Source organism: Abrus precatorius, unplaced genomic scaffold, assembly GCF_003935025.1.
Source record: "Abrus precatorius isolate BTA unplaced genomic scaffold, Abrus_2018 Scaffold8, whole genome shotgun sequence".
Classification (NCBI taxonomy): Eukaryota; Viridiplantae; Streptophyta; class Magnoliopsida; order Fabales; family Fabaceae; genus Abrus; species Abrus precatorius.
In genome coordinates, this window is record NW_020874428.1 from 33277783 (window position 1) to 33300052 (window position 22270).

General features: G+C 34.2%; 3 protein-coding genes across 17 annotated transcripts; 1 reads left to right on the top strand and 2 right to left on the bottom strand.

The window, feature by feature from the left end:
• The first annotated feature begins 680 nt into the window (after positions 1–680).
• On the top strand, positions 681–2004 carry LOC113848550 (probable xyloglucan endotransglucosylase/hydrolase protein 23). Of its 2 annotated transcripts, XM_027478160.1 has the most exons (4): positions 717–989; positions 1116–1309; positions 1408–1614; positions 1672–1813. In XM_027478160.1, the coding sequence occupies exons 1-4, from the start codon at positions 717–719 to the stop codon at positions 1811–1813; spliced, it is 816 nt and encodes a 271-aa protein (XP_027333961.1). The 2 variants fall into 2 exon arrangements, with proteins under 2 accessions (XP_027333959.1, XP_027333961.1); XM_027478158.1 differs by having other exon boundaries at positions 681–989; positions 1408–2004.
• LOC113848548 (calmodulin-binding protein 60 B) lies at positions 681–9787 on the bottom strand. Of its 12 annotated transcripts, none has more exons than XM_027478152.1 (12): positions 9501–9786; positions 9315–9368; positions 9012–9146; positions 7655–7730; positions 7119–7177; positions 6299–6307; positions 4924–5417; positions 4671–4831; positions 4394–4597; positions 3805–4039; positions 2922–3499; positions 2519–2879 (listed from the first exon to the last, which is right to left on the bottom strand). In XM_027478152.1, exons 3-11 carry the CDS (start codon positions 9107–9109, stop codon positions 2922–2924), a joined length of 1914 nt encoding a protein of 637 aa, XP_027333953.1. In that variant the 5' UTR covers positions 9110–9146; positions 9315–9368; positions 9501–9786; the 3' UTR covers positions 2519–2879. The 12 variants fall into 12 exon arrangements, with proteins under 12 accessions (XP_027333951.1, XP_027333956.1, XP_027333958.1 ...); XM_027478154.1 differs by lacking the exon at positions 6299–6307 and having other exon boundaries at positions 4924–5208; positions 5317–5417; positions 9501–9785; XM_027478155.1 differs by lacking the exon at positions 6299–6307 and adding an exon at positions 5939–5980 and having other exon boundaries at positions 2474–3499; positions 9241–9368.
• Positions 9788–12169: 2382 nt separating this feature from the next.
• On the bottom strand, positions 12170–21788 carry LOC113847062 (bifunctional dethiobiotin synthetase/7,8-diamino-pelargonic acid aminotransferase, mitochondrial). Of its 3 annotated transcripts, none has more exons than XM_027475911.1 (14): positions 21050–21788; positions 20461–20631; positions 19393–19654; positions 19129–19203; positions 18576–18696; positions 18025–18173; positions 16170–16264; positions 15573–15688; positions 15353–15490; positions 15034–15167; positions 14802–14933; positions 13861–13995; positions 13055–13167; positions 12170–12516 (listed from the first exon to the last, which is right to left on the bottom strand). In XM_027475911.1, the coding sequence occupies exons 1-14, from the start codon at positions 21688–21690 to the stop codon at positions 12336–12338; spliced, it is 2463 nt and encodes an 820-aa protein (XP_027331712.1). In that variant the 5' UTR covers positions 21691–21788; the 3' UTR covers positions 12170–12335. The 3 variants fall into 3 exon arrangements, with proteins under 3 accessions (XP_027331712.1, XP_027331711.1, XP_027331713.1); XM_027475910.1 differs by having other exon boundaries at positions 19129–19209; XM_027475912.1 differs by lacking the exon at positions 20461–20631 and having other exon boundaries at positions 19129–19209.
• Positions 21789–22270: the final 482 nt, after the last annotated feature.

Consider the following 22270-nt stretch of genomic DNA (forward strand, 5'->3'; position numbering starts at 1 on the left):
ATTAACTTTTGATCTATCTCTACTATAGCATTAATTTTTTTAATCTTAATAGTACTCATCTTCAAATGTTTAATTATGTAAATTTTACATATTATATTTAAAAGTAAATTATTTAAACTCATTTTTAGTAAAAAAAAAAATATTAACAACACTTTATTTAACATATTTAAATTTTATCAAATAAAAAAATATAATTTCTTTGTTTTAGAAAATTTCAGATAAACTTTGAATTTTCAACTAACAAATATGAAACATAAATATTTTAACGATGGAAGATTAGATTGAGAAGAAGTAGAAATAGCGCGTGAGCATTACATTGTGGACGTGGGACGTTTTGTCCGTATTATGGGAAACGGAAAATGGCGGTGTAGTTGGAAGGCTCTTAAATGAATAGTTTAGCTGTAAAAGTATGATGCTTGGTTGGCAGTGTCAACTCAAATGCTTCATTGCATTGCACAAGTTGACCACTACACTTCCAATTCACCAACTCATTCATCTCTTTCTAACTTAACACAAAGAGACAAACGCGTCCAATACCCACCGCCAACTTTGCAACTGTGTCCAGCTTAGCTTCGCCCTTTGCAATTTCCCATACCCTTCCTTATATTATTATCATAATGTGAAGTAAGGGTAGCTGCCTTATTATAAATACCATTAACCATGCACTAATCACTATCACTTGCACTACCACTGTTTTCAAACAATTCACAGTAGAGATGGCTTCAATTGTCTCTTACATGCTTCTTCTAATGCCCCTTCTCATTAGCTCTCTCATGGTTGCTTCTGCTGGTGACTTCAACAAAGACTTTGACATAACTTGGGGAGATGGTCGCGCCAAGATACTTAACAATGGAGAGTTACTCACTCTCTCACTGGACAAAGCATCTGGTTCAGGATTCCAATCCAAGAACGAATATCTCTTTGGGAAGATTGACATGCAGCTTAAGCTCGTTCCAGGAAACTCTGCTGGCACTGTCACTGCCTATTATGTAAGTTATTTTGTTATTATACAATAACAATAACATATTAATGGGTTGGCTTTGTTTTTCCCTTTTATATTATTCATTTTATACATTGTGATTCAGGGTTGATAAAAACGTTGCTTTTGTTTGCAGTTATCTTCAAAAGGAGCAACTTGGGATGAGATAGACTATGAGTTTCTAGGAAATTTGAGTGGTGACCCTTACATTCTTCACACCAACGTTTTCAGCCAAGGCAAAGGGAACAGGGAACAACAATTCTATCTATGGTTCGACCCAACTGCTGATTTCCACACTTATTCTATAACATGGAATCCTCAGCGTATAATGTATGTCCTAATTCACCCATTTACCACTCTCTTTCCTTTTTCTCCACCCTATGTTGTCGTCATGCACGGACTAACTATTTCCTTTGCTCTTAATTCAGATTCTCGGTTGATGGCACTCCCATTAGAGAGTTCAAGAACTCAGAGAATATTGGTGTCCCCTTCCCAAAGAACCAGCCCATGAGAATATATTCTAGTTTGTGGAATGCAGATGATTGGGCAACAAGAGGTGGACTTGTCAAGACAGATTGGACACAAGCTCCATTCACATCTTCCTACAGAAATTTTAATGCTAATGCTTGCGTTTGGTCTTCTGGAGCATCATCTTGTGGTTCTTCAAGTTCTACATCTAATGCTGATACTAGCAGCTCCTGGCTTTCACAGCAGTTGGATGCTACAGGCCAAGAGAGGTTAAAGTGGGTGCAGAAGAACTACATAATATACAATTACTGTACAGACACAAAGCGCTTTCCACAGGGTCTTCCTCCAGAATGCAACGCCTCTTAAAGAGAAAATAGAGCAGCACATTCGTTATATTTTTCTATAATCAGTAGAATTCAAATATTGGTTTATTGATGCATGCTATTGAGTTTAATTCTTTCATTTGTTTCCTCTTCTGTAATCACTATGTTAACAATTAAGGCCATTCTTAAGAGGTATATGTATATCCATTTTATAATAAAAGAAGATTCTTTTCTCTATTAAATTTCCCTGCAGTTTTTATTTTAGAAGACCTGGAGAAAAAAAAAGAAGAAAGAGGTAAAATAAATCAAAAGCAATTCAATAAAAGTCTATGGCACACACGGATTCAGATAAGGTACTACGACCCTGAACTTTCGAGTGGGATTATTTCGTACATTATTCGGTTCCGCTACTGCTACGGATCAACGTATCTAGTTTTCGTCACGTTAATTAAAACGAAATCATTTCACATTATTCTTTCCTTCCTCTACTAGTCGGAGATCAACTTGCCGACGACAATCCAGCGCGCCAAAATGTAATGAATTCAATCTCAATACTAATTTATCCAGGAGCTCTCAATCTTATGAACTAACCTAGAAGTTTATTTGCTGGTAGACATGCCACGAGTGTCTACACTTAAGAGAAAAGAAAATGAGAGAAATGATAAATATAGGAATGACATGATGTACATAAAAAGAGAGAGAGAAGGATAAGAAGTGTAAATTTGGTATTGACACCCACGAGTCTCTAAAAATTAAAGTTTACAGTGCAGGAGAAATCCACGGGTGATGAAAAGATAATAACTGATAATACAACTAGAAAATTAAGTGGCTCATAATTAATATACATTAAGTGAGATGACAAATCTGGGCTATCATCGCAAATATAACAGGTGTTCCGTAAACACAACATCCCTAAAACCCAAAGCCAATGGATAAACAAATGTCAATCACGGTTCTTCCTAAACTTCAACACACTGTACAACAGGACACTGGACAAAGGCGCTGTCAAATCAGATACAGATGCATAAATCAAGAATGTCAATACCATGGACTGCACAATTTGGTTGGCACGGATGAAGACAACTAAATTTGCAGAATATCAGTATAATCTTAAGGCTATTTGTTAAGCCTGCAACCATAGTCCAAACAACCTATTCATCTAATTCCTCTATCTGTGCCCGCTTCTCAGCTGCTATCTTCCTGATAAAGAAGCCCCACCTCATTGCTGCCTTGATCTTCAGCCATCCCACAACAGCTCTGCCTGGGCGGGAGCGATCCTCATCATAGTTTGGCATGGGAGATGGCATGAATGATGGGAATGAATAGCCATCCTCAGCATTCATGGAAGCATGACCTCCCATGCTGAAGAGGCGAAGCAAGTGCTGCATATCTTCATTCTCTAGCATCTCGTGACTTCTGTTACGAATTTCTTCTTCTGAAAAGAATTCGTCAACCCCCCTGTCCCTGTTGTGTGACCAGTCATCAAAAGGATTTAGAGTAGATGGCTGAACAGAAGAGCTACCAGCATGGAACCCTGATGTCAATGATTGAGGAGGACCAAGAGCTAACCCAACCATGCCATGATCATTCCTGGTGCTTGGGGTTTGGTGAGCATTGCTGATTAATTGATCATTAGACAGATATAATGAGCTCTCAAACTGACTCCGGGAGTTGGAGTTCGAAATCAGTGACTGGGTTGGATATCTTGTTACCATGTTATCATCATAACCTGAAAAGGGATTGTATTAGTGTACATTCACATCTTACGGTCATCACACACATAAAATCAGCAATGTCGGATAAACCTTGCTCATGTATATGTAAAAGTTCTTTCCTTTTTTCGTGGGAGAGGTTAGTTTCAGAAAACATCTCTTTCTATCATTATTATCATCAGAAAGCCGGATTCAGAAATCATATTTTGAGTGACAAGAAGTAACTACATATCTAACAAAAACAATTCAAAAGAAAAGGAGGGGGGAAGACCAAAAAGGGAAGATTGGTCAAATCAGAGTTCATGTAAACAGTAATGCTTACCTCCAACTGCCATCCCAGAATTCATTTCCTGTTCAGAAGGAACAGACACTGGGAGGGCCGGCATTTGCAGTTGATGATCTAAACCACTGCCATAATCAATTGACTCAACACGAAGTTCATTTTCAGATGCAACAGACCTATTATTTTGGTTTGCATTCACAAGTGATTTGCCATCATACTCCACAACCTGATCCCAATTGTCATATGCCTTCTTCACCAATGAATCTACATAAACCTGGACTTGCAAAAGCAATTTAAAGATACCATAAGCTAATTTAAAAGGAAACTGCCAACTTTGAGCTATGGGAAGTCTCAGATGTTACAATCCTAAACATTAGGATTTCTTAATCAGTATCATAACATGTACATGTTTATTTTTGTTTAAGATTGCTATGTTTGCAAGTGAGAGACCACACAGTCAGACAGCATCGTCCACCAATTAAATTAATAGAATGAAGTATGTGATATGTCAGCAACATAAATGTGCTCAACTTTTGGTATAGGACAAACTATCATAAAGAAGCTCACCAAAAACATAAATTGATTGCATTATTGATTAATATCAGGGGAAAAACACATGTAGACTAACCTTCTGGCTATCAGTCAGAGAATCAGCAGAAAAGAATTGTTCTCCTGATATAAGTCCACGCAGCTCATAGATGTTGTTAAAAATGACGCCAACATTTCTTGTATCCTCTGGATAATAAACATAGAGCTTCCCACTTAGAACACATGTTTTTGCATGTTCTAGGAGAGCCTCCCACATCTTGTTTGACATCCCACTTCCAAGGATCTGCAGTTGAATAATATAAGAAAACGGCTGGAAAGACCAAATTTCAAGATTAAGATGCAAAACCTCAACTTACATTCCGCAATCTCTGTTGATCTTTAACCACAAGTCGAAGAAAGTCTTCAACTGTGAGTATTCCAGCATTATTCAGCTTCTTGTGAAATGAGCCATCCTTGCCTATCTTCTCCAATCTCCACACTTCATCACTCAATGCAGGAGGATAATGCTTCTTATATACTGTAAAAAATAAAAAAGGTCAAAATATAAAATCTAAAGGAAGGTATTACAGTGTAGGAGCAGGGAGTACAAATGCTAGAGAAAAACCCTACATTCTCCTCTATGATCTTTAACAGTGAAAGCCACTGTCTTAGCTTCCCGAATGCGTATGGACTCACAAAAACCTGATGCAACCTTCAGGCCAAGCCTGAACTTACGGCTCCTAATCCAGCTTGAATTATCTGTAAATGTCAGTTCCCCTAAGGTTCCAACTCCTTCCTTGAGTGTCACTTGCAGGTCCCCAGTCAACAAAGGTCTCTTTCCTTCACGTTCTTTCACCACATGGCTTTCAAATTCTTCTTGAGTCCAATCTTCATCATCTTCATTGTTAAAATCACCTTCAAGGACGACAACATCAAGTTTAACACAGGATTCAGCTCCAGATGTTACAACATTTCCACTATTGGCATCAATCACAACAACATGAATTGGAGCCCCCTGCTCGCCTTCCACTTTTCCACCGGTGAACAGGGGAAGAGACAGCCTGGACCTAAACTGCAGCTGCAAGCTTCTACCATCAGGGCCTTCAATCATTTTAGGAGGAGACCTGGAATTTTTAAACTGTTAGAAGAAAATACCAGATTCAAGAGGTACTAAAATAAGATTTATGGTGAGTATTGAAGTGGTGGTGATGGTTACATGTTTATGTTTGAAAGGATGGACATTATACAATAAGGAAAAAAAAAGGACAAGCGAAAATTTTATAATGTTAACTTTCACAATTATGAGTTATAAAAAACAATTCATGTTGCATCACTGAATAATCATTTTCTGTTAGAAACATTAGTTCATTCTTTAACTGATTATTTTCCATGACAATAATAAGATATTCATGTTTGGAAAAATATAGACAAAGGGTTACAAATTTTCAATGTTTTACTTTAGATTGGAAGCAAAGAGGGAGAATTAAGATAGATAAGATATAAAGCTAATCCAAGAACAACTCCTTTTCATTAACAGAAAATATGTCTTTCAGGTGAACTATACTATAATAATGAAAAGAAACACCAAAGAACCACAACAGTAATCATTCTCCGATTTGGGGTTACCTGAGTACCTTAACGAAACTTGGGCAATATCCCCACGCTCATATTGTTTGCAACTTAATGCCTACATGCAAGAACCTACTTTAGTTGGTTAATATTTCTATCTGATGCCTTAGAGGGAAACTTCATCTCTGAGTTTCAGAAAGAGATGGATCACAAAAATACCTTGATGTCTAAAGCTACAACTTAAAAGCTTTTTTGTGGTCATATACATGGCCACCAGTAAGCAAAAACAAATAGGATGTATCACATAGTGGATGCAATCACTACCATACTATACAAATGTCCCATCTAATCCTCCAAGATCAAGGCACCTGAGGATTTATATAAAAATAGAATAAATTAAACACAGTCATACTTTATTTAAAATATCTTCATATACCCTAGTGAACTAGTATACATTTAAATCATGACATCTGAATCTAGGCACTGCAGGGATTATTGAACAGTACCTAAACAGTCAAAGAAATCACAAAATAGTTTCTGTTAAAATTATAAATTCTTTGTTTAGTTTCGTCCTAATCAGTTTCATGGCTTGAGTAAAAGAAAAAGTAGCAAGTGCACTTAGAAAGCTAGGGTATGGCACATTTGACAAGAGCTTAATGGTAGAATTTAGAGCAATAGATTCTCCCTGCACATCATATTTTGATATAAGATTATTTTCTTAGTTTCATTGTTAATTGGCCTCCTGTAAGAGGATTCCTAATCCTCTGAGATTTCATATTCTCTTTTCCCTTCTAGTCATTTGTAATCCTACCCAGACAAAAAATACAGCATTGTTCCTTATCTTCAAAACACCAACCAGTAGTAAATATTTTTCAGATGAGTTTAATCATATATGCAACCATCTTATGGAATAGCATTATCATATAGTGCAGTATTATAATATTCCTTGATACAGCAGTCAACCATCAAAAGATTTTCCAGAGAATATCTATTTCACCCAAGAAATTATACACCTGAAAACCACCTAATTTATAATACAAAATCTAACACGGCTAGAAAAGGGAGGCTTCAAAACTCAAAAGTAAATGGTGAACTGATAGTTATTATTTTCACATTATCCAATTATACCTATGCTTGGTCTACAGACAAATACATGTAAGAAATATTGAGAAAGCATAGTTATAATTCAAGGGATATTATGAAAACAACAAATACTCTGAAATTAATTTCCACAATTTGTGAAGAATTTCTTAGACCTTCCACTAAGTCTTGCAGGACCTAACTTTGCCAAAGCTCGTTCCACTTCTTCACTCACCTGTTTCAGATCAGTATTACTGAACCAATTAAGTAACAAATGCAAGAACATACAGATATAACAAACAAATCATACTACAGTCTAACAAATGATGCCATACCAAGAAAGGAAAAACAAAATATTAGAGAGAACATTAGAAGCAAAATATATGTGTAGGTGCAAAATACTGTCATGATGTGAACAATAGGTCTCCCTAAGCAAAAAAAAATTAGTAAATTTTTTTAATTCTTTTGTTAAATATTTAGGACATTTTACAAATAGGCAAGAGAATGTCCAACACTCTCAAATAGAATATCAGATGAAATAACTTTCCAGAATTGATGTAATGTGCATAAATGGCTTCTAATTGGAGTAAAAGGAAAATAACTGTAGAATGTATAGCCTGTGTCCCCCCTCCCCACCAAAACATAAGCATATAAAAAAGAAAACCACAGCAGAAAATAGGGTGAGAAAGTAATGTAAAGCCAATTGTCTTACAACTCTACGAAGAATAGGTTCTAAAGATGAGCAAAGCTTCTGCAAACTATCCACCTTGAGAGCTTCCACAATTACACTGCAAAATACATCTGTATCAATTATAGGTAACTAACAAAAAATATAAATTAGCAACAAGAAGCATATTGATTTAACAAAAAATCAAATCTTCTTTAATTATAAGCTTAACTGATTAGTTTCTAAAAAACATATAACTAGTTTAGTTTATAAGCATACATATTGAGTTACTTGAAAAACAAAAAAAAAAACACAAACATTTCAATAGTTATGAAGTTGCTAATTCATGATTTGATTATTTCATCATAACTTCCACAAAAGTGGTGTGCTTCTGAATATCATTCATTAACAAAAAATAGAAAGCACACTTAAGATAAGTAAAGATGAGGAAAAACTTTTAAATATCTTAATAGATTAAAGAATGACCATAGACTATGCACTAGGAGATGCTTCCCACAAATGCCCTTCATACTCTCAAGCCAAGAACCTTCCTTACCAAGTAAGCAAGTTTCAACTGTTCTTGAAGGGGTGGTAATACATTTTTTTTAATATCATTAGCAAAGAGATACAGTCTCTCAAGTCAAATATTTATTATGTTCTGAGTTACAACCTTTTACAAGAGAATTTTGATTAAAGAAGGAAGAATATTAAAGAAGATAATGAATGAGGTACACAATCAAATACTTAGAATTCCTCCTTCAAAAAAGAAAAACAGAAAAAGCAGCAGCCAGGGTAAACAAGTAAAACAAATCAACTAACTATTACAACCTTATTACTTGGTCATTCAAATAGCTGTTTTAAACTTTAGGATGATTAGGAAATATAAGAAAGAATCATTTTAAGTGCACAATACAGTGATACTCAAAATGGAATCAAAACCACCAAGAAGAAAATTTTTCACATAAGCCACTACAGCAAAAAGATGAAGCACGCTGTATCAAACAGCGGTAACAAGTAATATTCCATTCCAACAATGACAGCTGACAACAAAAAGTTCAACCATGGCAGCGATTTAGGAAGATAGCAACAGTCATCTAACTTGACTTGACTAGCAAAATAAGTTAGGGGCAAAAATTTAGGAATGATGATGTAACGAACACTATGACATTGACTTTCCTTTGACCCGCTTCCAACTAGGAATACCAGTTTAAGTAGAACTAGCAGACACATACAAAAACAAAACTTATTATTTGGTCAGATATACTAACGAATGCAAAATAGTGATGAAATCAAAACTAAAGTTTTCCCCCAGAAAAAAAAAACAAAATTGATTAGTTAAACCTAAATAGTGGATTACAAAGCAGTCATAGAAGCACAAAATTGAAAAACAAGCAGCAATTACCTGGCAAGAGCAGGCCTCTTTCGTTCAGGCTGGTCATCTTCTCCACTCTCCAGGCTCCTTTTCCCCATGCTAATTGCGTCCGTCGTTGGTCTCTGCATTTACAATCTCTTCCAATAACGCCCCAAATCACCAAATCTGCAACCACTCCAAAACTACAAAAAGTCACCACTATCTCCTAAACTAATAAAAAATTGAAAAGCAAACAAAGAAACCCTAGCAGCTACAGCACCCAAAAAAGAAGAAACTCATAGCAGATCTAGAACACAACAACAAAACGAATAAAACTCGAATTCCACGAAAAACCCTTAAAGTGCACACGTGCGAACCCCCAAATTAACAACCTCTAGCAGCAAATTCCTGGAAAGAAAAAAAAATGTCAGAAACAAAATAAGAAAAACCAGAATCGCTTTGGTCGAGCTGAAAATTAAAAGAAGAGATAGAGCAAAGGGAAAACAAAAAGAATGAAAACGAAGGTGATGATGCTACTACCTGAGAGAGAAAGCTTAGGGGTGTTTGGTGAGAGAGAGAGAGCGAGAAAATCGATTACATGGAATGGTGAGCTTTGCCTTAGTTGGTAGTCATACAGTTTCATTTTGTTCGTATAATTATGGTCTACTCTGGCGACTTTCAGCTTAATAGAGGAATAATCACCTACTTCGCAGAACATTATTCTTTATCAATTAACCAATTGATGTAGTGTCCTATCATTACATAAACTTTTGTTCAATGAATGATGCCCTTCTTGGCTTCTTGCGTTGTTTTGATCATCGGCACCGTTAATTCTGACCCGTACCATGTTTATGTGTTTTTATGACATTTGTATTTATATGCTCCTTGTTGTTTAGTGCCAAAACCAAAGGGACAATCGTAGCCGTATGTTTCCCGGATCAGATTAGATAACCATTGGTGGACACTTGCCACGTCACTACATACACCTTGTACTCTCCGATCGCGTCACTTGCTGACCAACACCTAACATCATCCTTTTTCTTTTTACGTCCTTCAGACAATGAACCCAGCTTATTATTAAGTCTATTTTTCTTTAAATTACAATAGATTTTATTTTAAATTATTAATTGCGAAGGAATGTATATTTAAATTATTTTTATCATAGACTTTGTATTCAAAATTATGATGTGATATGAGAACTTTTTTTTAATTGTCAAAAGGGACACTAAATATATAGTATTGCGTTAGTTATAATTATAGAATTTTAAAACACCAATGGAGTAAGAGACATGAATAATTTATGATAAATCCACACCACTGTCTTTAAGTATAGGAACTTATAGATTAAAAAATATAAATGTATATTTATATTTATATTTTATATATTCTACTGTAAAATTTATAATTTTTTACTTGCAAGTTTTTAATTAGAATCTTAAGACACTTATTAATAAAACTCAATCTATATAATTGAACTGATGCATAAGCTGTTGAGAGCACTTGAGAATCTATCTTGAATATACTCTTTATCTAATGCTCATCATAAGGAGAAGAAAATAATTTAATGATTCAGTATGTTCGCTCTGTCACCCATTAGGATTAGGTGCAGAAATATGTATAGAGTTTGGTTTTACAATTGATTAATCCAAATTTGAGAGGCGAGGGAAATAATATTTTAATAGGGCATGGATGCACATTTTCTGTTTTTTTTTATTTATTAAATAATGATTCGCAAAATCCAATCAGAATGTTTTGGGAGTAAGAAAAGTAAAAAACTACAGGGAGACTGTTTGAAAGCTGCTGACTGATGCTAACTCAATGTGAGTGGATCATGTGGATGCCCAGTTGAGCAAGATTTTGAAGCATAAAAATCGCATTTCAGATATCAACTGAAAAAAGAGAAGCCAAGACACTTTCCTCTTTTTGGACCACTGTGGTTTTTAGTTTTCAAAATATAGTTAATATTAAATTATCAGAACAATTGTAACTGCAGTTGCATTAGGATTATTTGGGCTAAATTTCGTTTTTTATTTTTTTAATAATCTTTAATTTTATGGTTTAAACTTTTTTTTTACAATTTAAATTTTAATATTAAATTCAATATCTAAAATATACAAATTACTTATAATAATATACTTAAGTTTATTTATTGAGGACAAAAATGATCGATAATAATAACTAGAATGATAGTATTAGATGGATGATTGAGGTAACTAAGAGTAATAATTAAAGTGATAACTTAGTTATGGTAATAAAAATAACTATAATAATGAGAGTGATAGCATTAATATATTCATACTAGTATTAGACGATTATAGCAATAAGAGCATTGTTGGACCACAATGCCTTTACGTAGAGATATTAGTTGAAAAAAATTTATTAAAAATTACATTGAAATAAATTAAAGTACATGAGAATGTGTGTATTTTTTTGTTTTTCAATAAAAAATTTAATTTTTATTTTTAACTAATATTTCTCTAACAATAGTGATTATAATGAAAATTGAAATTATATAAAATTAATAAGAATAATAATTTATGATAATGACGATAATGGAAGTGTGAGTAATACATTATTTACTCCATGTAATTGGTCTACTTAAAAAAAAAGTAAAAATACTTGTTTCATATATTTTTTAAGAAAAATATTTCATTACACAAAATTTACACCAATTATTGGACCAAATCCGTGATTTTTGTCCAAGACTCGATTTTATATTTTAAAATTTTAATACTTTTTAATTAAAAAAATGCACATAAATTCGTATAAATTTCATGCAATTATCCTTGATGTTATCCAACTGCTTCATTTTTTAAATGTTAATACGACTTTTTTAAAAATTGAACAAATCAAATAAAGTATATTAAAACACATGTTTTTTAAAAATATTATCCATCTTTTAATAATAAAGATAATAATAATAATAATAATAATTGATCAGGAGTGTGGTTGTAACATTAAAATGATACTACAATCGCAACTCTGTGCGGTAACACGAGTATTTTCATCACATTCATTTATTCTGAGACATAAAGAAAATGGCAATAAATAGATAGGAGTTTAATTTTTATTTTTTTCTCATTGACAGCGACTTCCATTAACTGCGGTAGACATATGTTCAGCATATATTACTGGACCGTGCACGTCAACCTAAAAAACAAAATCGACAGCTCATACAAAGCTAACGAAATATGGAAAAAAAAAATTAGCGCTAATTTTTGTTAATCATATATCATGATACTTTTTCCCTCAATTATAAATTACACGATGATAAAATATCATGGCACCAAGATACAAACATGTTATCATTAGTCTATGGATCATTGCTAAGACATAAAATAACAATTATTCAGTTAGTACAATTATATTAGATTTTCAATTTTTACATTCATTAAATTCTTCAAGCCTCCTGTAAAGTTTGACGAGCAATTGATTGCAAATTTCTGGAGATGTGCAGGGTCCACACAAGAGATAAATGACGTTACCGAGAGGCCTCGTGTACACACCATCTTCCCTAAGCTTCTGAAGAAGTGGTCTTGCATACAGCGATCCATACCTGGGTATAAAATGCAACAATAAAATCGGGAGGATACCTGGGTATAAAATATTTAAAACAAAACCTTGTGAAGCGAAAAATGCGCACCCTTTTTTTTTGTTCCCATGAACTAAGGAGTTGCATCAAAACGACTTAGATTAATGGCTTATTTGTACATTTTACCCATTTAAAGTTGAGAGTTTTTGTAACAAAACTAGAATTTGAAAATAAATGCCTAAAGGCATTGAAGGAATCATGACCAATAATTATAAGTAATGTCCTGCAGTTCATAGTCCTCGTTAAATCTGCACATCTAGTAGAATGAGATATTGGCAATCTAGACGTTGCTAAAATCAAAATAACCATCTTTTGTCCCGAGCTTCCTTTACCTCTTATAATAAAATTTTTAAGGGGGTTCAACATCATAATTACCAAACCTACAGCATTAGGGATTGCCCTCAAGCAAAGCAGTACATACACTCAACAGAGGAATTCTACAAAATATGAGGTGCACAAAATTATTGAAAAGGGAGAAGGGAGAAAGTTGATAAAACGATACCCAGCATTATCGCCTTCAGCTTTTAATTCCAAGGCACACAAAGTTCCTAACGTAACTACTCTTTGAACCGCAGGGTGTGCTGAAATCTGGTGAACCATTTTATCATCCCATAACTGCAAATGCATCATAAAAATTAGACCAAATGAACACACTTTGTGAAGGCTGCTAGCAGCCAGCCATATACAATTGAATAAGAAAAGCTCCCAACGCTAATTATCTCACGTCCCAGAATTATTAGAACAATGTCAATGTCAAATGTCTTCTGAAACTACATATTATTTAAGCATAATTTGTACCACACATGTTTTTCATCGTAATCACCAGAAAATGTATCATTTCTTATCTTTTGTTGTAACAAACAGCCAAAAGATCTATCCAATAGTCAATAAAATGATTTCCAAGAAAAACTCCCATCATTGAGGACATTTAATTTTATTAATTCCTTGAATTTTATTTTTAAGTCGAATACAAAACAATATACAGTCATCTTAACGGCAAGCAAAAGTAACATAAAAATTTAAGAGGCTAGAGAGAAAGCACTATACATTGGTCCAAATTATATTAGCAGAAACATTGACACAGTACAGAAATGCACAATATATGGAACAAGTGAACAATAAATCCTTCAACACCTAACGAGAAATACATTAGGAAAATGGCTAGTGTAGTCATCCATAGGCCTATACCTTTCAGAAAAATTATAAGAAAAAATAGATTAAATATATGCTCCTGAGTTTCTATATACTACATGGAGTAAGAAGTTAATATATTAAATTCAGAGAAAACAAGAATTGCTGAAGTCGTACCTCCCTAAGTAATCTCCCTTCAGAAATGATGTTTGGGTTGGAACAAGAGTCTTTAAACCATTGGATTGATTTAACAGCAGCTGCACAGCCCATCGCATGTGCAGAGTAAGAATGTCCATGCAAAAGGGCCTTGAGCTAACCAAAACAAGAGTGACATCACTTTATTATTGCATTAAAACAGTGTCCAGGAACTTTTCTTTGCATGAACACAAAATACTTACCAGTAGGACAACAATTTATATCAAATATTCAAATAAATTTGAACTAAAAAACAGAAAAACCATGATTGGCTTCATCCTATTTCTAGTACACCAGAAACATTTACAGGGACAACCAAAAAAAAAAAAAAAGACTCATGTCCACTTCTTAAAACACACAAGGTGATAAAAGAAAATCACTATCTTCATCACAAGAAATCGGCAGTCAGCAAAACTACAAGCATAAACAATCATTTCATGTTACGTAATAGTTCAGTTTGATAAAAAAAAAATCAAGAAGTTGATTATTAACATCCTTTTCATTAGATGATACATGGCTATATGATGGAATGCAACCAGAAAAAGCAGAGGGAAAGCAATAAATTAGTTTGTTGGGGACCTTGGGGTCAAGAAATTTTGCCTTGATGCCTTCTTGATTATCTCCTCCATAACTAGTACAAACTTATTTACAATTGTAAATGACAAAATAATTCTTTTTACCAATTTGTGTGTAACTTAAGTTAGGAAGTCTACTTATATACAATGAATAGACTGATTCCTATTCCTAATATATACAGCATATAACAGAAAACAATAATAATAGAAGATTCCATCATTAACAGATAGTGACATCAATATAATCAGTCCATCCATCATCACTAAAACCTAATAAAACAGCAGTTTCCATATTTAGTCAACTGACAGAAAGAAAATCTTCCCTAAGAAAAAGAAAAATTACAATACCTTTGAATCTCCAATAAAGGAATCAAACACAGCATTTGTTGCCAAAGTGGCTGCCAGTGGTATAATTCCACCAGTCAACAACTTCCCAAAGCAGGCTATATCTGGTACACAATGGATTAGCTCCACTGCAGTCTGTGAGAAGAAATATAAACTGCTTATCAAATAAATGAACAATATGCGATAGAGCTTTTGAAAATAAGAAAGGAGAATAGCAATCATCAACAAAAATCACCTCTACTCCCAAACGCCAAAAACCAGTGAAAACCTCATCAAAGATAACTGGAATTTTTCTAAGCCGACATTGATTAACAAGTACCCGCTGAAAAAGTGGATCAACCATATGCATTCCACCAGAACCTTGTATAACTACATAACAGCTCAGGCCCCAGTGAGATGATCAATTTCAGGAAAAGGGTGAAACTAAGTTAACTTAGAATGTCTAGAATGATATAAGGTCAACTGGATTACAATATTAGGTTACAGGAGGAAATAATGAAAATAAAATGATACTTAATAATCTGCAAAAAGAAAAGTCACATAAAATATCTTGCCTGGTTCTATAATTAATGCTCCAATATGATTTGACCCTCTAAATCCAGATAATACATTTGATATGTAAGATGAATAAACTGTAGCAAGCTCAGACTTATCCCTGCCCTTGTGAAATATTTCGTCACGTGAAGCAAAGGCTGTGAAAGTTTCAAGAAGAAAAATAATGATATTCTAACAATAATCAATAAAAGAATTGAAGTTGGAAATTTTTGTACTCACTAATACTTTCAACTTTCAGACTTTTCCACTGATAACCTTCAGGTAAGGAAATATTCCATGTATTGTTGTGCATAAAGACAGAAGGAGGATCCAGAAAAAGACCTCTTCCAGTGTACCTATGAAATCAAGATTTGAAACTTAGAATTTCGTGATTATTAGCTACATTTAGAAAACTATAATCAAGTCCCAGACAGTGATGAGCAAAGTATAGCTAAACTATGCTCCTAGAAATGATAATATATGGCATCAAGCTATCAATATCAAAATTCACAAACAAAACACAACAGCATGAAGGTTTTTAAACAAAAATATACAAAGCATGAAGAACAGATTTTTAAACAAAATAAGTAAAATGACCAATAAGATTTGTGCTGAAGAGACATTCACAAACCAAAACTGTATGTCTATCAAAAGACTATAAATGCTTATGCCAACCAGATCCTAAATTCCAAACTTTCAAAAGACCTGTAGCACTTTTAATCAATATCTATCACACATCACTTTGATAACAATATAGTGCAAAATGACTATAGTCACAAGATTAAACAGATTAGAAACTCCATTTTACAAATATGCAATAGAGGGCAATGTATATACCATGGTTGTTGAAGGAAGCCTGTATAAGATGATGGTGCCTGTGCTTCCATAGCACCCAATGTGTCACCATGATAGGATCTATGAAGTGCAAGGACCTGAAATAATTAAATCCAGAAGCATTAACAGACATGTACTTTATATTATAGGCACCCTAAAGAAGACACTAAACTTGCCCAACATGAGAGATCAAAAACATAGCCAGATTATTATCCACATGACCATAATACAGTTTTCCTTTTAGGGAACATTATAAAAACAAAATCTTGGTAAAATTGTTTCTAGTCTAGGAGTAGCTGACCACTCAACCAGTTAACAATGTAGGAAGACCGGCCAATCAGTAACCACTTGAATAGTTAATTGTTCTTAAAGTTCCTAACTGGAAGCATTCATAAAAATTCCTTTCCCTTTTCATCTTTTTTGGAAAAAAAAAAAAAAAACCATCAAAGTGAAAATAAATGCATATTAGCCTCCTTAAAAAAAAAGGCAACACATAAAACAAATAGAGTCATCAAATAATGGGCATACCAAATGAAATCCATAAAAGCAATCTTATTCTGAATTTTGCTCCAGCCAACTACACCACTAAATAGTATATACAACACATTTCCTTAAATTCTATTCTCCCACGAAGGCCCCAAGAACTAATAAAATAAAATGACTTCAATTTTCAAACTGAAAAGACAAATCCAAGTGTCAATGCAACACTGAACAACCTATCACAAATGGAAATATCAGCTGGACACAACATTACAAAATAAGCAACTATGTTGGCCAGAACCAGACATAGTTATCAAGAGATAGAGCCCAAACAACATTATTGTATTGGAATTTAGTATATGTTCAGTTCAGCTAATTTTAAAGAAATAATCAATTATTTTCATCAATTTCCTAAAAGAGTAGTTGAAAAATAAGTGATTCTTTCTTTGTAAGAAATTGTTACCAAGCATGCACTCAATAACAAAAGTAGGCACAGCAAGATTTAGTGTTATGCCAATCGGAAAAATGATGCCTAGATTCAAACCAAGAATCATCTTCTCCCAAAACAGTCTCTTCACATTCCTCTTCTTTCCACCTTGGACCCATTCCATTCTGAAGATTTTGTATCTCTCCCGTCATTATGTCAAACTTATCATTAACCTCTTTTTTTCAAATCTGGCCTGTGCCTCAATTCATGGCTCACCTCTTCTTGACCATTCCTCAATACCTGCATGCTCTATTCCAAAGCATCCAATCCAATTTTCATTTTTGTGCACACCATAGAAAAGCTTTTGGGACTAAGAGCTCTGATACCAGTGGATAGGAACTGGTGGTACCCACAGAATGATTAAAAAAATGATTCTTTATTGATAAACCATAAGATTCCAACCCAGTCCCAATGAGAAACAGAAATTCAAAATTAGAAAGTAAGGTACAACATGCTTTAGTCAAGTTCTAGATTTTCAAGAAACTCGACACACTCCACACCTATTCTCTTTTAATACGTTTTATCTAACAGCATATCTGTTATTAACATAGGAAATTATCTCTTGCTACAACCTTTATTTCTCCTAATGTACAACTGTCTTATTGGGAGTCTATCAAACACTTCATGTACATATCAAATAATATTCAATAAAAAATGAAATATTCCTGGTACCTAACTTTGTTGTGACTTTTGTTTTCAAATAGTTGCTTTGCTCTCCCCAAGCATAAAAATGGCTTGACTCATTAATTGGCAATATTTCCCCTTCTTTTAATTCAAATGCTAATTACACCATTGCTTTTATAGAATTCCATCCTCATAAGTAAAAAATTGAACTAGTATTCACTGAGGCAAAAACTACTGAAAATAATTAAAGGAACTAAAGGAGCCAACCATAAGCTCATTGGATCTTTGATTTGTGGTATCCTCATGACAATCCCCAATAAGTCCATGATCAACAGAAAATTTACGAAATGCCATCTTGAGAGCAATTTCAATTGCTGTAGATCCATTGTCTGAAAAATATGCTCGAGAAGCCCAACCTGCACAACAGACAAGTCAGCAACTAAGCAAAATTGTAAAGTGCTCATCAAATTATGTATCACCATTCAGTGGATAACATTGACCTTTGTAAAACAAACATTTGAATAGAAGTAGGACTACACTAAAACATGTATTTTTAACTCTAAGGTATTCATTAAGAAATTTGGGCCAAACTCACTCTCAAAAGCTAGCTCATAAGAAGAGGAATACGTAAGCTCTTATATGGAGTATTTTGTCTTATTCATAGCCAATGTTAGACATCTAAACAGTATTCATTGATCAAATGGCCCTAAGATCAGATTTCAGATCATATTAAATACATAACTAAAGACAACCACTTGGAAAATTCCTATTTTTAAAAAATATATTCAGATATAAAAGTAATAAAGGGGCATACTAACCTTTCCCAACACCTTGAAGTAAAAGCTCAGCACATTTTAAGGCTGGCTCATGAACATTCTCAGGGAACATTACATGCCCAAATCTAGCAGCAGCATATCCCATCTCCCTAGCAAGCTCAGTCTGAAATCACCTAAATGGAAAAATTGCATTAAAGGAAAACTTCAGAGATGATATCATGAAGGGGCAAGCAGGCCTAAATATGCCAAACATGTTTGGTCCCAAATAATAACACCTCAAAAGCATCATTGATCCATGTCATAAAGATTTATTAAATGTTAAATTGACTACCGATTATCTAAAACCACCCTTTTTTTTATTTGGGCTTCGAACTAAGTAGTGTTGAGCAAAAGAACAGGAAATAGGCTGAGTTAAACTAAATAGTTAAGCATTAGATTTAAAAAGAAAGATAGAGACAACACTCTTACAAGCTTATCCAACAGTAAAAGAAAGGAAGAATGGCATATTTCAGTATGTATCCCTCAATCAGGCAGCCAATCTGCTTGTAACCAGTTTGAATAATAGAATTAAAAGCTTAAGAAATATGAGGATAACCTGCAATACAGCATCAGGTCCTTGAGTCCACCAACTAGCACATGCATCAAATAGTGGTGTTATGACTTCAGTCTTCTGATCCTTCGAAAAAAAATCACATGATGTCTCATCAAGATATCAGCATATAAAAAATGTACAAATGATGTAGTTCTATAAAACTCCTGAATCTAATTCCAAAATAACACTAAATGCAGTAAGCTCAACAGAGTGCAGTCCACTAAAATCTGTATTGAAATTTAAATAAAGGTTTTACTAGAAACAAACCTTGAAGACTGCAAAGTTCTCACCACAGCGTGAATCAATTACTGTGACCCCTCCAGCAGGTACAAGTTTGTGTTGAGTGAAAGGCCACCAGATGATATCCCTTGCCTCTCTTGGCATGTCATGCAACCTTTTGATTCTCTCAAAATAAGCAGATAGCATAATTTCCTTTAGATTGTTAAATATGTTATGAGAACCTTCAAACCATTCCATTAAGTCGTTTGATGGATCTTTTGGAATATGTGGTAGCACTAGAACAGGAACCCTGCACAAAGAAGGCAACAATGGTATGTAAGCACAGAGCAAACAGCAGGAAAAAAAAAGGAAAAAAACTGATTAGCTGAAACATATGTACAGCTATAAATGAACTTTTGATGCATGTATGCATATATGAGAGAGAGGCTAGCCCCGTTTATAAAGCTCAGTTCAAAGTAGAGAATTAATGGTTTTAAACCAACATCTGGCAACCGATTGGCAGAGAATGATTCTGTAAAGGAACTTGAAAGCCTCAAACCCACATTTTGGAAATGACTATTTGTTACTTTTGTTAAAAAAAATTTACCAAATTATCCCCACCAAGCAAAATTTTTAAAATGAGTATGTGTCCATCTGGATAATTGAGCCCTAACAGTACTTTTATCAATACTATTCAAACAGAACTCATTTTTACAAAACAATTTTGGCACTAATATTCTCAAATATATCCTTTGAAAAACAAAATGTTCAAATTTAATTCTTCTGAAGTATATTCTAGTATTATTCTACTCAAGAGTAAAGTTATGCAAATTGTCCAACAATATTTTAGTGGTGCTTATTCAATACCTACCAAAAATGAATTTAAGTTTAAATAAATAAATAAAAACAGCTGAAACCATTCAGCGTGCTTGAGGTCATTAAATATATTCAGCATAAAACCTTGCATTGCTACTAATTTCAGTCCAATTTCGTTAGTTTTACCAAAAACAAACTGAGAAAAAGGAACATTATTAATCTTTTCAAATTAAGCAGAATCCTCTGTTCCTCATGTCGCAAACAGAGAGGGAATATAGAAACTAGTGTAATCAAGCTTACTTGTTCCGCATATAAGACATCAGTGGACCCTCATTTAGCAGGCCATGATCTTCAATAACAACAGCAACAACATCATAGCCACGAAGCATCAAGCTCTCATAAGAAGATATGGTTCCAGAGATGCCTCCTAATCGCCCATCTCCAACAAGAATTGCAGGAATACGGAACGGCCTTCCAGAAAAACGGAAGAATGAACAGATTTAACAAAAAGAAATAAATATATAAATACAGTATAACTGTATAACAATCCCCCACACATCAAAGTTCTATTATCATCATTGCCTGGTGATACATATAATATAGTTGCTTCCTTTGTCTAAACAATAAAATATTAGCAGTTAACCACAGATTTCTCACGACGCTCCTACAAAGAGAAGCAAGAACCAAACAGTGCATGAATTGTTAGAAAAAGAAAACCATAAACAAACGGACAAGCTACCTGCATTATCATTGAAAAATAAAATAAACCTTGGTTTAAATAGCAATTACCAAGCCAACAAAATTTAAACCACTTAGATACATGTCCTAAATTAACCATCAAAGTTGAATCCGCAAACAATTTCAAAAAGAATAAGATTGCAACACACACCTATACAAGTTACATTGAAGTGACCCAGAGGGACCTGGACTAGCAACTCCACCGGCAGTCTCTACCACACACAGAACTTCCGATCTCTCCTTATCTGCTCCACTTTTCACCACATCTCCGAAACACCTGTGTAGTGTTTCCAACACCACCGAGTCCTTCACAACCAACCCTTCCCTCTCTGCAGCCAAATGCGGCGACACCGCCTCTTCCCACGCATACAACGTCTTGCAAACCAGCTCCGACGAGCCAACCCCTTCCTCGGCGGCGGAACTCGACAACGAATTAATCTCCGTTACGACGGGGGAGACGTTGAGGACGCGGAGAGAAGCGGAAAAGGGAATGCGAGGGTTGCGGAAGAGGGAGAGTTGGCGGACCTTGTTGAAGACGAATCTGGAATCCGAATCGGAGGGAAAGCCGGTTTGGAGAGGCTTGAGGTAGTGGAATTGGGAGGGGGAAGGAGAAGAGAGGAGGTAGGAAGCAGCAATTCCAGCGGAGACTAGGGTTTTACCAACGCCGGTGTTGGAGCCCCAAATGAAGTAGATAGGGTGGGAGAGCGGTAGGTGAAGTGGTTGCGAGGACGTGTAGGAGAGTTTACGACGGTGGAGACGGCGAGAGAGGAGGACGGAGGGGAAGCGGTACATGGTGGTTGGCCAAGAGTGGAAAGGGCCAGTGTCTGAGTCACAGAGTGGGAAAGGACGAGAGTTAAGGAGGGAAAGCAAATATGATAAATGCTGTTTGAAGTACTTCGAATTTGGAAAGCAGCAAAGGCCGGTTTGAAATGTTTCTTACTTCCTAAACAAACAAGACAAACTCTACCTGCCTGTACCCTCGTTTAAATATTTTTTTATTAATTGAATTTTGTTAAAAATTAAAATTTATTAATTTCATTTGTATTTTTTTATTTATTAAAAATTGTGTTAAATAATTTCAGTTCTTAATAATTACAAATTTTTCACAAATCATTATTTCAAAGATTAAAGACAGGGTAATAATTTATCAATAGCGGCATTCTAACTTATATTTTAATAGTTGGATTTATTATACTCGTATTTTATAAATAAATATAATAAGTGAAGCAAATGTTACAGATTAACTCTAAAATTAAGTAAAAATTAATAGTTTTATTAATAAACTATTATATTGTAGAAAATATAATAAAATATTATTTGTGTAATCTAAGCCCGTGCAAAAAAACAAGGTAGAAAATTATTTTCATAAAAC